The following is a 15,951-nucleotide window of genomic DNA, read 5'->3' on the forward strand; positions in this document are numbered from 1 at the left end:
TTAGCATCATTCTCAGACCTCTTTGGGATTCCCCAATCTTCCCTTTTTGTGAGGTTCTGATAGTGCAAATGCCCTAAAAATGCTATGCCAGTATTTGACTAGTCATTTTTTTTTTTTTACTGTTGAACTTCCCAGCCTGGATTAACTTCTAATGAGAGCCAGCATGGTGTAGTTATGAGCGGCAGAAGGAGACTCAAATCTAGAGAACCAGTTTTGATTCCTCACTCATCCTCATGAAGTCTGCTGGATGGTTAGTCACAGTTCTCTTAGGACTATCTCAGCCCCACCTGAGGTGCCTGATGTGGGGTGAGCCAGTGTGGTATCATGGTTATGAGTGGTGAATTCTAATCTGGAGAACCAGGACGTTTGATTCCCCACTCCTCTACATGCAGCTGCTGGGTGACCTTGGTGCTACGTGGTTCTCTCAGAACTCTCTCAGCCCCACGTTACCTCACAGGGTGCCTGTTGTGGGGAGAGGAAGGGAAGATAATTGGAAGCTGTTTTGAGACTCCTTAGGGCAGAAAAAAGTGGGGCAGAAAAAACAGTTCTTTCTTCTTCACAGGGAGTGCTTAGTTGGCACAAGGTGTTCAAACCCAAAATACCATTAGCTCCAAGGCTCACATTCTGCAAGCTTAAATTTGTCACAAGGTGTCAGAATTCCATCCTCTAAGACAGGGGTGTCTAACTCATTTGTTATGAGGACCAGATCTCACATAAATGAGACCTTGTTGGGCCGGGCCATATGTGTACTTATTTAAGATTAGATAGCAGGGATATAAACTTTATAAAGGATACAAACACAATTAAAGATTTTTTAAACCATGCTTAAAATATTAGCGCTCATTGGTCTTAAAGGTACTTTCTTTGTATTTCTCCTATGGGATCCATGGAACTGGGCAAAGGAAGCTTTGGCTCTTTCCCTCCCTCCCCAGGGGACCAGGAGGGGGAGGAAGATAGGCTTGCCTCAGTAGCTCTGCTGTGTGATTGAGAGAGCCTGGCAAAGCAAGCTCTGCCTCCCCCTCTTCCTCCCCAAGGGAGGAGCCTCAGCCAATGGTGGACGTAGAGGTTTTGCACTCTAGCTCCTGTGTGATTGAGCAAGTCCGGCAAAGCAAGCTGTTATGCAGAAGGAAGCAAGAGAGAGGGAGAAGGAAGCAGATGACAGCCAGTTGCCTGGGGGCCTTATAGGAGCCCTCTGGGGGCCTGATTCGGCCCCCAGGCTGCATGTTTGACACCCCAGCTCTAAGAAGTTATTAGTTTTTTATCAAAGCAAGTTTCAGGTTGAGCTTGAAAGTTCATGAAGTGTTAGAAGATGGGCAGGTCACTGGGCAAGCTCTCTGGCAAGCAGAGAGAGGAGTTCTCACCCCCTGTACCCACCAAGAACAATAAGAATGATTTATGAAAAATTAATCATGGCATGATTTTTTTTGCATAAGGTGTGTATATATATATATATATATATATATATATATATATATATATATATATATATATATATATATATATATATATATATATATATATATATATATATATATATATATGGTATTTACAAGATTATGCATGGGATGGAGAAAGTTGGGAAAGAAGTGCTTTTCTCCCTTTCTCACAGTACGAGAACTCACGGGCGTTCAATGAAATTGCTGAGCAGTTGGGTTAGAATGGATAAAAGGAAGTACTTCTTCACCCAAAGGGTGATTAACATGTGGAATCCACTGCCACAGGAGGTGGTGGCAGCTACGAGCATAGCCAGCTTCAAGAGGGGATTGGATAAAAATATGGAGCAGAGGTCCATCAGTGGCTATTAGCCATAGCATATTGTTGGAACTGTTTGGGGCAGTGATGCTCTATATTCTTGGTGCTTGGGGGGGGGGGGCAAGCTTCTAGCCCCACTTGTGAACCTCCTTATGGCACTTGGGGGGGTTTTTTTGGCCACTGCGTGACACAGAGTGTTGGACTGGATGGGCCATTGGCCTGATCTAACATGGCTTCTCTTATGTTCTTACATCAAACATTACCTGTGGCTATAGACTCCAGCTTGCTTGGTGCAGAACATCTTTGTGTTTTTTGTTTCTTTAGTTTTTTCTTTCTTTCCTAGGGAACAAAAAGAACATTCTTGGAAAGATCTGTGTCTTTTTCTTTTCCCTAGCTGGCCATGTGAAGCTGGCTCTGGTCTCCTGGTTTCTAATAGGGTTTACAACCTTTAGGTTGGCAAAATATTGGGAATTCCAGTCTAATGAAGCTCCAGTACAGAAAACAGAAAACAAACGCTGACATTATGAACCAAATAAACCTTGCTTGACACTCTAAATAGTCTGTTCATTTCTTAACCAGAAAATTTCTTGACAATTATTCAAAAAGTGCAAATAGGTTCCAATTCACAAAACAGGCAACATAATTTCCCAAGAGTTACCAGATTCATAAGAATGCTAGCTACGGTCTGGACAAATTTGAGTGGCATAAGCTCTGCTCAACGCTTCCAACAACCCGCTGCCAGCACTCCACAGAACAGTATCCAAGTTGAAGAATGACTTGTGACTTCAGCTTCAGAACAAGGAGGAAGGTTCCTTCTGATATGTAGAACCAGTTTGTTATAGTGGTTAAGTTTGCAGACTCTTATCTGGGAGAACTTGGTTTGATTCCCCACTCCTCCACTTGCAGCTGCTTGGAATGGCCTTGGATCAGCCATAGCTATCGCAGGAGTTGTCCTTTAAAGGGCAACTGCTGTGAGAGCCCTCTCAGCCCCACCCACCTCATAGGGTGTCTGTTGTGGGGGGAAAAGATATAGGAGATTGTAAGCTGCTCTGATTCTGATTCAGAGAGACGGGTGGAGTATAAATCCGCAGTCATCATCGTCTTCTGTGTCCACGGAACAAGTGGATGATTGGCAGCAGCCAATGGGTTTGTTTACACTATGGTTAACCAAACTTGCTTAACATAAGAGCAACATAGAATGAACATCAGATGTTTGAGAGCCACAAGTCATGAACAAATATTACACACCCATCTTTATTAAAACTCTTAATACTTTGTACAGAAAGATAAAATATGTATGTATTCACTTTACAAAATGACCATGCCAGAAGAAGACTTTTTTAAAAAATAAAAGCTGGGAATAACAGTCCCCATAGGAGGAGCATAGGGAAAGGTTAGGGAATTATTTTTTGGCAAGCCTGCCTATTTCCCCTTCTACCCCACCACACATGGCAGAAATAGTCACCTACCTATGGGTCAGCACTCAGAGGCTGACTGTAGTCCTGATGCTAAGCACACTTACTTGAGAGTAAGTTTGCATTAAGTTCCTCCTCGACCTCTGGGAACTGCACAATATGTGTGAAAGAGCCAGCCACATGTGGTTCCCGAGCTCAGTTTGGCCACTCCTGGTTTACACTTTCTCAACCATTCTTCACAGAATTGGGTTTGAATTCATATATTATTTTCCTTGAAACCCAATGTGAATGAATATCACTTTAACAATGTGCGTGCTTCATTTAACTGCAGGCTGGGTCTATGTTCTGGAGCTGAAATCACAAGTCGTTCTTGGGCATTGTTCTGTGGAGTGCTGGCACCAGGTTGCTGGAAGTGTTGAGTAGAGCTTATGCCACTCAAATTTGTATGGACTGTAACTAACATTCTGGTTACTCTTAGGAAATTATGTTGCCTATTTTGTAAATTAGAACCTATTTGCACTTTCTGAATAGCTATTATGAAATTTTCTAGTGAAGAAATTAACAGACTATTCAGAGTGTCAAACAAGGTTTATTTGGTTCATTATTTCAGTGTTTGCTTTTACTGAACGTTCAGGTGGGGCCTGGAGATCTCCAGACAACAGGCTAGCCCAGCGGTAGTTGAATTTGCTTAACATAAGAGCCACACTGAATAAACGTCAGATGTTTGAGAGCTGAAAGACATTAACAAATATTACACACATGTCTTTATTAAACTCTTAATACTTTATTTGTACAGAAAGATAAAATATGTATGTAGGCAGTTTACAACATGACCATTCTAGGAGGAGTCTTTCTAAAAACCAAAAGCTGAAAATAATAGTCCCCATAAGACCAGCATAGGGAAAGGTTAGGGAGTATTTTTTTGGCACTGGTGGGAGGAGGAAATGCACGTGTACCGTATAAATCACTGACCACTGTTTGCATCATGATGTATTTCTCTTTGCCTTGACACTAAAGTTAGTAAATACAGCCCCTACAAGAGCTATGAAACTAAGGGGGAACCCTGCACCACCCTCTTTAATTCCATCCCTCCTTCCAGTGCCTGAGGTCCCAATGCTAAATACACTTAATTGAGAGAAAGCCTGCATTAAGTGCCGCATGTGACTCCCGAGCCACAGTTTGGCCACCTTTATGCTAGCCCAGTCTCATCGGATCTTGGAAGCTAACCAGGGTCAGCCGTGGCTAGTATTTGCGAGGACAACCTCCAAGGAATACCAGGGTCATGACACAAAGCCAGGCAATGGCAAACCACCTCTGAAACATCTCTTGCCTTAAAAAACAAGTCTAGCTTATCACTTAGTGGTGCATAATGCTAAAAAAACATATGTCAAGCATGCAGCCTCAGGGCTGAATCAGGCCCCCAGAGGGCTTCTATCAGGCCCCTGAGCAACTGGCTCTTGTCGCTTCCTTCTCCCTCTCTCTTTCTTCCTCCTGCATCTCAGCTTGCTTTACAAGGCTTGCTCAATCGCACAGGAGCTACAGAGCAAAACTTCAATTTTCTCCATTGGTTGAGGCTCCTCCCCCTCCTGGTCCCCTGGGGAGGGAGGGGAAGAGCCAGAGCTTCCTTTGCCCAGTTCCCTGGATCCCATGAGAGAAATACAAAGAAAGCACCTTTAAGACCAAAAATGCTAATGTTTTAAGCATATTTTAAGTTTTTTTTCTTTAGTTTATATTTCTGCTACCTAATCTTAAAGAGGTACACACATGGCCCAGCCTGATATAGGCCGGCACGGCCTGGCCCAACAATCTCATGTCAGATCCGGCCCTCATAAGAAGACAATGATGACCGCAGATATATACCCCGCCCTTCTCTCTGAATTAGAGTCTCAGAGCAGCTTACAATTTCCTTTATCTCCTTCCCCCATGGCACCTTGTGAAGTGGGTGGGGCTGAGAGCTATGGCTGATCCAAGGCCATTCCAACAGGTGCAAGTGGAGGAGTGGGGGATCAAATCCGGTTCTCCCAGATAAGAGTCCACGCACTTAACCACTACACCAAACTGGCTCTCAAATGAGCTCAATAATTAAACAATATGGAGTGCTGGTGTTACACAAGTACAGTATATAAATAAATCCAAATCCGACACTAGGCAATATTGCCTAGTGTCGGATTTGGATTTATATACTGTACTTCTCAAATGAGTTTGACACCCCTGAGCTAAAACTTCTGGCTGCCAGACAATCAGGATCTTCTGGCTATACTGCACACACAGTCAAACCATAATTATTAATTATTACTCCTGACAACAGAGATAATTTCCCCTGGAGAAAACGTCTGCTTTGGAGGGTGGATTTTATGTCATTGTACCCTGCTGAGGCCCCTCCCTTCTCCAAGCCCCACCTTTCCCAGGTTCCGCCAACCAAATCTCCAGGTAGCTCCCAACCCAGAGATGGCAACCCTAGAAATTCTACAGGGGGCCACGCTCCTTGTCCCACTTCTGGGACCGTCAGCAGAAGGCAGATCTTTGGGGAACAGGAAGCAGCAACACAGGGGGTTTTTTTGAAGGGGGGGGGGGGGGACAAGAAACCACCTTTGTGTCAGGACAGGCTGCATACCTCAAGGGATTTGCAGGTCTTAAAACCTTCAATCCTTCTCAGTTGCTCTTTGGACTAATCCGGCAACCAGCCCCTGTGCCTGTTTGTGTTAACACTTTCCCTGCTGTGCTTCCTGTATGGAAACACCAGCGGCCTGGCCTCTGCTGAATGCCCACCACCACCGCCCCCCCCCCCCGGCCAGCAGTGGGGGATGGGGGAGCGGGTTGCCAGATTCAGGTTGTAAAAACTCTGGAGATTTAGGGAAAGGGACCTGGGGAGGACAGGGATCTTAGCGGGGTCTCCAAAATATCCCTCCAACATATTCATTGTCTCCGGGATAATTGATCTCTGTAGTTTGGAGAGGGGCTCTAATTCCAGGGATCTCCAGGTCCCACCTGGAGGCTGGCAATCCTGTGTTGGATCCAATTCTCAAGAGCTTTTGCCTCGTTTTTTGTATTCCCTGCTCTGATTATCGCCGCTGCTCTGTTCTCTTCTGTTCTGACAGCCTCTCCTGCCTCTCTGCATAACCCCGCTGGACACCACTTTCCTGTCCACCCTCCTTTTCTCCTTCTGTCTCCCAGCCCCCCTTTCTCACCCTTTCCACAGATCGTTTTCTTGGGAGCGTGTGTGTTTTGTGCACACAAAAGTTTATATCCTAAATTAAACTGTGTTGGTCTTAAAGGTACTACTGGTCCCAAACTTTGTTCTAGTGCTTCAAACCAACATGGATGCCCACTTGAATCTACTTTAAAGATGTTTCAGTGGTAGCTGCCAACGGAGTGTTAGCTTTATTTACTCTCTTTTTTTTACTGTCATTTAAAAAAAAATTAGTCTTCTTGGCTTACTCTGTTGTTTGTGTGGATGGCTCCACCTTTCATAGTGGCCATTTGGTGGTTGGCTCTTGTCTCCCGTGGCTAAACCTGTTTGATTGGCCAGTAAGATTTGTGACAAGTATTGGCATTTAGACTTTGCTGATACCCTCAATATTCATTTGGCAGGTTCAGGTGGAGTCTCTTATATCTCTTGTCAGGTAGTCCTGACAAAAAAGGTAAAGGTAGTCCCCTGTGCAAGCACCAGTCGTTTTCGACTCTGGGATGACGTTGCTTTCACAATGTTTTCATGGCAGACTTTTTACAGGGTGGTTTGCCATTGCCTTCCCCAGTCCTCTACATTTTACCTACAGCAAGCCGGGTACTCATTTGACTGACCTTGGAAGGATGGAAGGCTGAGTCAACCTTGAGCCGGCTACCTGAACTCAGCTTCCGCCGTAATCGAACTCATGTCGTGAGCAGAGAGTTTGGACTGCAGTACTGCAGCTTTACTGTGTAGTGTAGCCAGGAGATCCTACAATTGTCTGGCACCTAAAAATTTTAGCTCTTTAGTGTCATCCAGGGGGCGAGCTAGAATTGCACCCCAATCCTTTGCCTTGCTCTTGGCCGCAACCCATGGTCTTCTGAATAAATTATATAAATTACATTATATACAAATAGAATAAATTCAGATAGATATTAGTATTTAAGGGGATTGCCCAATCGGTCTGTATACCCATTGTATCAACTTGGTTCCGTTCTTTATATCATTATATGCTTTCTGTGTGTAACTTTGCCATACAATAAATATCTCCCACCCACAACATATCAGGACCCAAAGATACCCACAGGCTCAAAAAGGTTGAATACTCCTGTCCTAACCCAGTTCCTGTTGACAATCTATGACCGTTTCCTTGTCAGGACTATCTATGACCTTTTCTCGCAGGCATTCAATGAAATTGCTGAGCAGTTGGGTTAGAATGGATAAAAAGAAGTACTTTGTCACCCAAAGGGTGATTAACACGTGGAATTCACTGCCACAGGAGGTGGTGGCGGCTGCTACAAGCACTGCCAGCTTCAAGAGGGGATTGGATAAACACATGGAGCAGAGGTCCATCGGTGGCTGTTAGCCACAATGTATTGTTGTAACTCTCTGTCTGGGGCAGTGATGGTCTATATTCTTGCTGCTTGAGGGGGGGCAACAGTGGGAGGGCTTCTGGTATCTTGACCCCACTGACAGACCTCCTGATGGCACCTGCTTTTTTTCCCACTGTGTGACCCAGAGTGTTGGACTGGATGGGCCATTGGCCTGATCCAACATGGCTTCTCTTATGTTCCTTTCTGCTCTCACCTTAGTCCATTTCATGTCCAGACCAAGCAGAGAAAGAGAGAGAGAGACTATGACCCAGTAGTCAAAGGCAGGGCTTTTTTTTTTTTAGTAGGAACGCACAGGAATGCAGTTCCAGCTGGCTTAGCATCAGGGGTGTGGCCTAATATGCAAATGAGTCCCTGCTGGGCTTTTTTTTTCCCCCAAAAAAGCTCTAGTCACAGGCATCCTGCTGTCTATATTGTTAAGGCTGTTTGCGCACTGTGATTCTGCAGCACTTTTAATTTTAACACACCCCCCCCCGAGTTTCTTGTACTTATGAATGTGAAGATATGCTTTCAAGTCTGTGGGCCATGCCTGCTGGAATTTCAGAAGATACCTGGATACAGTTTTCAGGGAGTGTGTCAAAGAAGGGTGCCAGTCCTTTGCCTTGCTCTTGGCCCTGTTATATATATATTATATGGTATATAAATTATATGATATGCAAATAGAATAAATTCAAATAGCACAATTCATGCAAATGTAATTTCTGCACTGTTTGAACAGGTTGTAGAATCTTTCTTTTGTAGCACAAGATTTGCATTGCTTGGAAACCGAATATTTTTTAACGCGTGTTCTATTTTAAGCCTATATTCGGTTAATCAGAATGGGCTGCTGTTATTCTTAGCCTGCCTCTCCAGCAGGAAGAGCTCTCTGTGTGTCCTTCCCCCTTCCACTAAGGCTGATCTCTGGAGCAGCTCCCCTCCCCTCGGATCCAGCAGTTTCCTTGGGATTGGGGCAGGGCTAGAGGTTCATGCAAAAGTTGTGGTCTTTGTAACTTCTCTTTTTCTGTCCTAGATGAAAAGGAGTTTTGTGTGTGTACACAAGGGGTGACCAAACTGTGCCACTTTCATACATATCATGTGGCTCTTGAAGCCCCCACTGCCTGGCTTGGAAAAGGCATCTGTCTCTTTAAATCACTTCACCAAGCCAGCTGGCAGCTTGGGAAATGCATTTAAATCTGCTTCCTTTCTACCTCCCCATCTATTTCCTTCCTTCCTTCCTTCCTTCCTTCCTTCCTTCCTTCCTTCCTTCCTTCCTTCCTGTATTGTGGCTCTCAGACATGACATTTATTCTGTGTGACTACATACAGACACATGCAGAGAGCTGCACGTGCAATCACCTTTCATTCTCTGGTTGGTGCCTTTCTGGGGGAGGGCCATGTTGGTGTTGCTTATCTGCGACTGGCATGTACTCACGTACCTCACCTTGTAGCCCTCGTAATTCTCCCGAAGATTAAACACAGTTGTTGTTGAGTGATCATGGAGAAGTATGCAGAATTTAGAATACCTTTTTTAACAAAATAAAAAATGCTCCTTTAGGGTTGATGTGAAAAGTATATGCTAGTTTCTGTGTTACACAGAACTCTAAACCAAATAGACAAAGAGCTATGTGTAGCTTGAAAGCTTGCAGAATTGGAATTTGTCCTTCTGATGTTCTTATTTACTAGTCATGGTGACTGAGGGAAACCTCCATATTCAGAGGCACTAATCCTCTGAATCCCAGAGCCAGGAGGCAACATCAAGGGAAAGCTTCAACTTCTTTGCCCTGCTGTTGGCTGTCCAGAGGAACTGGTCAGCCACTGAACTAGACCATTGGTCTGATCCATCGGGGCTCTTCTTGTGTTCTTATGTCCTGTTGGAATCCTATCACTGCAGTAAACGTTACAACCCTCCCTGCAAAGCAGGCCAGCATTTCTTATCCTTTTATTACCTTTAGATGCTGTGAAGAGAACAGAGGCTTGCCTCAGGCCTCCTGGTGAGTTTGTGCTGAGGTGAGATTGGAACTGGTGACTTGCCACTGCTCGTCTGGTTCTTTATTGGATCTCTTGATTTTTGGAGGCTTCACTCTGGCTTTTCTGGCAACATGGGTTGGTTTTAATTTTAAAAAGGGGGGTTTAATTAATAATTAAAAATGCAGAACTTCTGAAGTGTGCAAAACATCCTTCTTGTTCTTGTAGTCTTTATAACAGCCTTGTGGGGTAGGCCAGCAGAATTTAACTTGCTTTGGGCGTTTGTGCCAAAGCAAACTTCTTGCGTGGGATGTGTCACTTCCTATTTCTTTGTTGTATTTTGTTGGCACTGAGGCTGCTCGGCAATCTTCTACAGTAGAGTGGGGATTCGAACCTAGGCCTCCCAGATCTTCGGCGCTCTAACCACAAACCCACACCTGAAGAGCTTCGTTTCGCCCTGCTCTACCGCTGCGAATCACTCGCCTTAGCACCTTGCTTGCCTATTCTTGTCACCAGTTGTCCCAATGCGCGTTCTTTAATGGCATTTTGATGTTCTGTGCAAACGATATGAAAGCAGCGCTTTAAAATGCCGTAAACGTGGGGGATGGTGCAGAAAGAAGAACCAGGAAATGGTGGGAAAATAAAGCCTTGCGGGAACGAAAAATGAAGCAGAAATTTTTGAGCGGAGCCGGTGGTGGGGATGCTGTGAAGTTCAGCAGTGTCTGCATCCCCCCTCTTCCACTTACTATCCTGGGCTCCGGGACCCAGCCCTGCCCTCTGGCCTCCCTCCTGCTCTGCTGTCCCAAGGAGACTGCCTGCCGTTTGCGTCTGGCAGCAGCCGCTTCCTCCTCCTCCCCCCCCACGAAGCAGCAGCAGTAGCTGCCTGCCTCTTCCTCAAAGGAGTCCTCCCCGAGCTCTCCTGGCTGGATCAGCCCTCCAGGGTTGCCCCACCTACAGAAGCAAGGCTGGCACTTCCTGTCTAGGCAAGGCAGAGGCCAGCCCTCTGTACCAGCCAGCCTGCCAGCCTACAAGAGCAGGAACCAGCCACCACGAAGGGGAAGGGGTGAAGCCAAGACCGTCGGTTGCCGCCGGCTGGGGCTTTCTCTTTCTCTCTCCCGCCGGCATCTGATTCCTTTCTCGCCGCAGGGGTGTGTGTGTGTGTCGGGACTGGAAGAGTGCTTTCCCCGTCTCGGCTCAGGGTGCCGGGCAATGGCTGAGCTTCTCAGACGGCAGTGCCAAGCTCCCAGAGCGGTGCCAGGCTTGGCTGCTCCGTGGCTCTAGGGGCCTTCTCCCTCCGAAGCACGCCTGGCTGGGGATTCTGGCAGGCCATGCGAGAAGAGGAAGAAGCGATCGGCTATTTGGATCGAGTCCTGGAAGATGAGGACAATGAGGAGCCGCACACTCCCACCACCCCCGGCCTGGGGTCCGGCTTTCTGGCCACAGAGAAGGTGGGAGCAAAGGGGCTGCTGCCACTGGAGGGCAATGGGGTGACCTCAGTGGGGCAAGGGGAGTCTGGCCCCTGGAATGAGGCCCGGGTGAGGGGCTGAACGGCTTCCAGTGGGTCACCTCTGGCTGTGTTCCCTGGAATTCACAGAAGTTTAAAGAAGTGCAAGGAGTTTTGCCTTCGTAGCCCAGGAAGCCTCCCCGCAAGGCTTTTTTTGGCAGCAGGAACTCCTTTGCATATTAGGCCACACCCCTCTGATGTAGCCAATCCTCCTGGAGTTTACAGTAGGCCCTGTACTAAGAACCCTGGAAGCTCTTGGAGGATTGGCCACGTCAGGGGTGCGTAGCCTAATATGCAAAGGAGTTCCTGCTACCAAAAAACGCCCTGCTCCCTTGCAATTCCAAACATGTGTTCAGTTCGTTGGTAGTGACAGAAAGGCACTCTGTGGCTGCACAGGAGCACTCTTGTGCCTTGCAGTTTGATATAGGGTTACCAGCTCTGAGTTGGGAAAAATACCCAGATATTTTGAGGGTGGAGCCTGATGAGGGCAAGGTTTGGGGAAGAGAGAGGATCCAATGGGGTATAATGGCATAGAGTCCGCCTTCTGAGGCAGCCATTTTCCTCCAGTGAACTGATCTCTATCACCTGTAGGATCGATTGTAATAGCAGGTGGTCTCCAGCCCCCACCTAGAGGTTGGCAACCGTAGCCTTGGCAACCAGACTGGATTCTTGTCTCGAGTTAAAGCGCTGCCATCTTACTTCTTTGGCTTCTTAGCGTTGGGGGCTGTTAGCGGTTTTGGAAGGAGTCTCCTTTCTTCTGCCCTGTTGGTTCTCCGATGGTGCTGGGGGCCGGAGGGTTTGTTTGATGGCCACTTTCTTCAGCCAGCTACTGATCTGGTGTAAAGAGTGTGTTTGCGGTGAGGAAAGAGCTGTGGAGCTGGCTCCAGGGCATTTGTTTTCGCAGGGGAGGAGACCTAGATTTCTTCCGCCCTGCCTCTCTTGCCATTGAAAAGTGGCTAGAAAAGAATGCAATGAAATCTCCACAGTGAGCCAGTGTGCTGTAACAAGTACAGTTTTGGACCAGAGTCTAGAAGTTGCAGGTTCAGATCTCCCCTCTGCTGTGGCCCAGTGAATCTTTCTCAGCCTAGCCTACCTTACAGGGTTGTTGTGTGGTTAAAATGAGAGAAAGAGAACAAGTGATGCTGCTTGGTGCTCTGTGAAGGAAAGGTCAGCTAAAAATGCTCTAGATGGTCAGATGGCCGGCTTGTCTTCTTCCCGCCACCTGTCTCCAAGAATTATAGACAGAAAATACAATTATTTGGGTTTTTAATTAGAACTCATGGTTCAGACCCCCCCCCCAATATATTTTCAGTGCCAAAGTTCCAGCCTGAAACACATGAAGGAAGAATTCTGAGCATGTACAGAGTGCAGGTAATAATGAAGGACCCGATACCCAGATTTGCAGCTGTTGTCGGGTAATGTCAGGCCTCTCTGTCCTGTGTGTTTGAGGCTTGGCTTCTAGCTTGCCACTGAAGTCTTGGTCATTCTTTTTTCTTCGCTCTCGGGGAGAACCGGCCTCCGTCTGCAAGCAGCTGGTGACCTGCTTTTCTCTGTATTTCCCACCCTGCTATGGTAAAAACAGCTCTGTGGGATGGGTGTGCCAGGGCTGGGCTGGCAGCCATTGTGTGGGCACGCTTGATCCTGGGAAAAGGAGGTTGGCTCTGTGGGGGGTGCCTGAGGCACTGTGGAGTTTGGGAAGGAACTTTGATTCTCTTGGAAGGAAAGGTGAGTCAGGCCCTCTGCAGGTCTGTTTCCCCAGCGTCCTCAAGAAGCCATTCTGGATGCAGGAGCCTCGCTGGTGGGGCAGGGCCCCTGCCCCAAGGAGTCTGCAGTTTAAGTTTGGGCAGGGAGGTAAACAATACTCCCTCTAAGCTGTGGAGTCTTGTGAGCAAAAATTCTACTTTGTGAGCTACTGGCATTAAAGCTGTGAGCCACTGCATAAATTAGTTTGCTCTGGGCCATTTTCCCTGAGCTAAGACAAAAAATATGTGAGCCAGAGGCTGAAAAAACTGTAAGCTAGCTTAGAGGGAACACTGGTGGTAAGGGAGGTGAGGACAGTGTTTTCGGCTCTTGTGTCAGTTGGGATGTGTCAGTTGAGATGAGTGGTTTTGAGGGGGGATTTGGAGATGATAAGAGAAGCAGTGCCAGAAAGGGGGCTCTAGGCCGGACTGTGTCATTACACCGCTGTGTCTGGGACCCCTTGACCGGACTCCCTTCCGCTCTGAATGTGCCTCATCTGCTCCTAAAGTTACCTCAGTCTCAACCAATTAGCTCTTTTGGTGTTGTATGCTTATGAGTTCCACACGCAAACTGGGAAAGTCCCTGCTTCTTGCTATTTCTACTGGGCTTGCGGGCGTACACCAGATCCATGCTTGGTTTTGAAGCAGGCCGTCCAGTGATACCGATATGCCTGGTGGGTGAAGGCTTTTTCTGGGGGCTGCTTTGCGAATGTGGGATAATCAGCGCATCTTGGAGTATGAGAAAGGAAGACATCAGGTCGCACATCAGCCACCTGAGGTATCTTTGGACAAGGCGTTCCTTTCTCGGCCTTCCCCTTTGCACTTTGGGGGTGATAATGCTGACTTATGTTATAGGGCTGTTATGGGGAATCTCTGAAATAATGTGTACAGACACTTTAAATGTGCACTGGTCGGTTGTCGATGTGTAGTAAACATGGACCCCATTCTGTTGCATGCCTTTCAGTGGTTCCTCTGGGGACGATTTGGATCTTTTCTAGATTATTTCAGATTTGGGTTTGGAGGCGGGATTTTTTGCAAGATAAATGGGCAGCTCATCGAGAAAAACATTTTGATGGCAGAGGAATTGCATTTTCTCTCCCTCCTCCCCCGGCTGACCTTTTGGAAGATGCAAACATTCCCTTTTAAACCTTACAACAGAGCAATGTTTGGTGTAGTGGTTAAGTGCACGGACTCTTATCTGGGAGAACAGGGTTTGATCCCCCCACTCCTCCACTTGCAGCCATAGCCTTGGGTCAGCCATAGCTCTTACAGAGTTGTCCTTGAAAGGGCAGCTTCTGGAAGAGCTCTCTCAGCCCCACCCACCTAACAGGTTGTTTGTTGTGGGGGAGGAAGGTAAAGGAGATTATGACCACTCTGAGATTTGGAGTGGAGGGCGGGATATAAATCCAATATCATCATTATCATCATCATCATGAGCCTGCTTCGGCAGGGAGGATGGGATATAAGTCAAATAAATCATCATCATCATCACCACCACCACCATCATCAATGTTGTTGCTAAAATGCCAGAGGTAATTTGGGAGAGTCTTGGGTTCGAATCCCAGCCCAGTCTTAACTCCCCTCCTGCTTATCCAACCTTGGTGACTTATTGCGTGAATAAAATTGGATGAATCCCGTGTTATGATGCCCGCTGCTCTGCAGAGAATGGGGAAGTGTATTCTTATTGTACTCAGAGGCACTCAGCGTTGTCCTGTTGAGTCACTTTTATATTATTTAGCCATAAGACATTACAAATGAACAGAGCTTTTTTTGTAAAAAAAAGTCCAGCAGGAACTCAGTTGCATATTAGGCCACACCCTGTGACATCACCATTTTTTTGTGCAGGGCTTTTTTGTAGAAAAACCCAGCAGGCGCTCATTTGCATATTAGGCCATACCCTCTGACACCAAGCCAGCTGGAACTCCATTCCGGCTCAAAAACTCCCCAAAAACCTGTGAATGAATAGCAGTTCCACCTGGCAATGACAGCAAGAGATATAGCTTTAAGCAAGTAATGGCTACCTTATACAGTCTTCTCTGCATATTTTTGCTGCTGGATGATAAAAAATGGCAATTGGATAGAAACCTGCAATTAACATTGTCATTTTTACAAAAGGTGGAGGATCCTTCTTGGCTTGATGTTGCCTTCCACTGAGTCAGACCTTTGGTCTCTTCAGGTCAGAATTGTCCGCTCAGGCTGACAGCAGCTCTCCAGGGTGTCAGGCGTGAATAAAATTGGATGAATTTTTCCCATCACCTCCAGGCTGGTCCTTTTAAACGAGATGCTGGGGACTGGACCTGGGACCTTCTGCATGCCAAGCAAAGGCTCTTCCACTGGGCCACAGCACCTGGCTTGTCAGGGCAGGTGTACGATGTCTTCAGTGAAGCTGTTACCACAGATACAAAATTGCTGGAAGTTTGCTGATAACTCTCTATCCGAGTCAGGAAATGTGTAGATTGGAATGGGTTGTGAGTGGAAATAAATTTCACGGTCCTTCCAGCTTGACTCAAAAATTCTCTATTTCACATTCGTCGCTGCAAGTGGACACAGTTTTCTTCTTCCTCACAAGGCATTTCCCCCTCCAAATGTATACATTTTTAATGTGATTTTGTGGTAACTGTACTAGAATGTAAAAATGCTGCACGTTAAACCACTCAAGACAATTAAACTGGGCAAAATGTTGAGGCCTGTGGCAGCCACTTCCAGAGGCAAAAAGAGATGTGGAAAAGCAGATTTGGGCATCGCAAATTGAAACTTAAGAAAGCCCACCAGCCAAGTAAAAGTGGCAGTTCTCACAGCTGTCTTAATCCTTTTCTGCAGTCTGTATCACTTTGAGAAATGTGACTTTTTGATAAAATTGTGGCTTTGATCCCGATCGCCCTTCGCATCCTGCCTCTAGAGGACCTCGCTCTGTTGCTTCCTCGAGGGCAGGGATGAGAATGGATTCTGAAAGCAGTTCTGCTCGATTTGAATTTCCCCGTTTTCGATTTTGCTTCTCCCTGCTGAGAATCAGACCCATGAGGCTTTTATTTTTTTTTTAC

At 46.6% G+C, this 15,951-nt stretch overlaps 1 protein-coding gene across 3 annotated transcripts in view; it reads left to right on the plus strand.

The window, feature by feature from the left end:
* Positions 1-15,951, plus strand: part of ABR (ABR activator of RhoGEF and GTPase) — a 143,371-nt gene that overhangs the window by 37,427 nt on the left and 89,993 nt on the right. The window contains exon 1 of one of the 3 annotated variants that reach the window (XM_060258885.1): positions 10,895-11,115. The exons of the other annotated variants lie outside the window; for them this stretch is intronic. Within the exon in view, the coding sequence (XP_060114868.1) occupies positions 10,996-11,115 (120 nt within the window). The 5' untranslated portion in view covers positions 10,895-10,995. Of the gene's footprint in view, positions 1-10,894; positions 11,116-15,951 lie in introns of those variants that run through there. 3 annotated transcript variants of the gene reach the window in all.

Source organism: Heteronotia binoei, chromosome 18 (assembly GCF_032191835.1).
Source record: "Heteronotia binoei isolate CCM8104 ecotype False Entrance Well chromosome 18, APGP_CSIRO_Hbin_v1, whole genome shotgun sequence".
Classification (NCBI taxonomy): domain Eukaryota; kingdom Metazoa; phylum Chordata; class Lepidosauria; order Squamata; family Gekkonidae; genus Heteronotia; species Heteronotia binoei.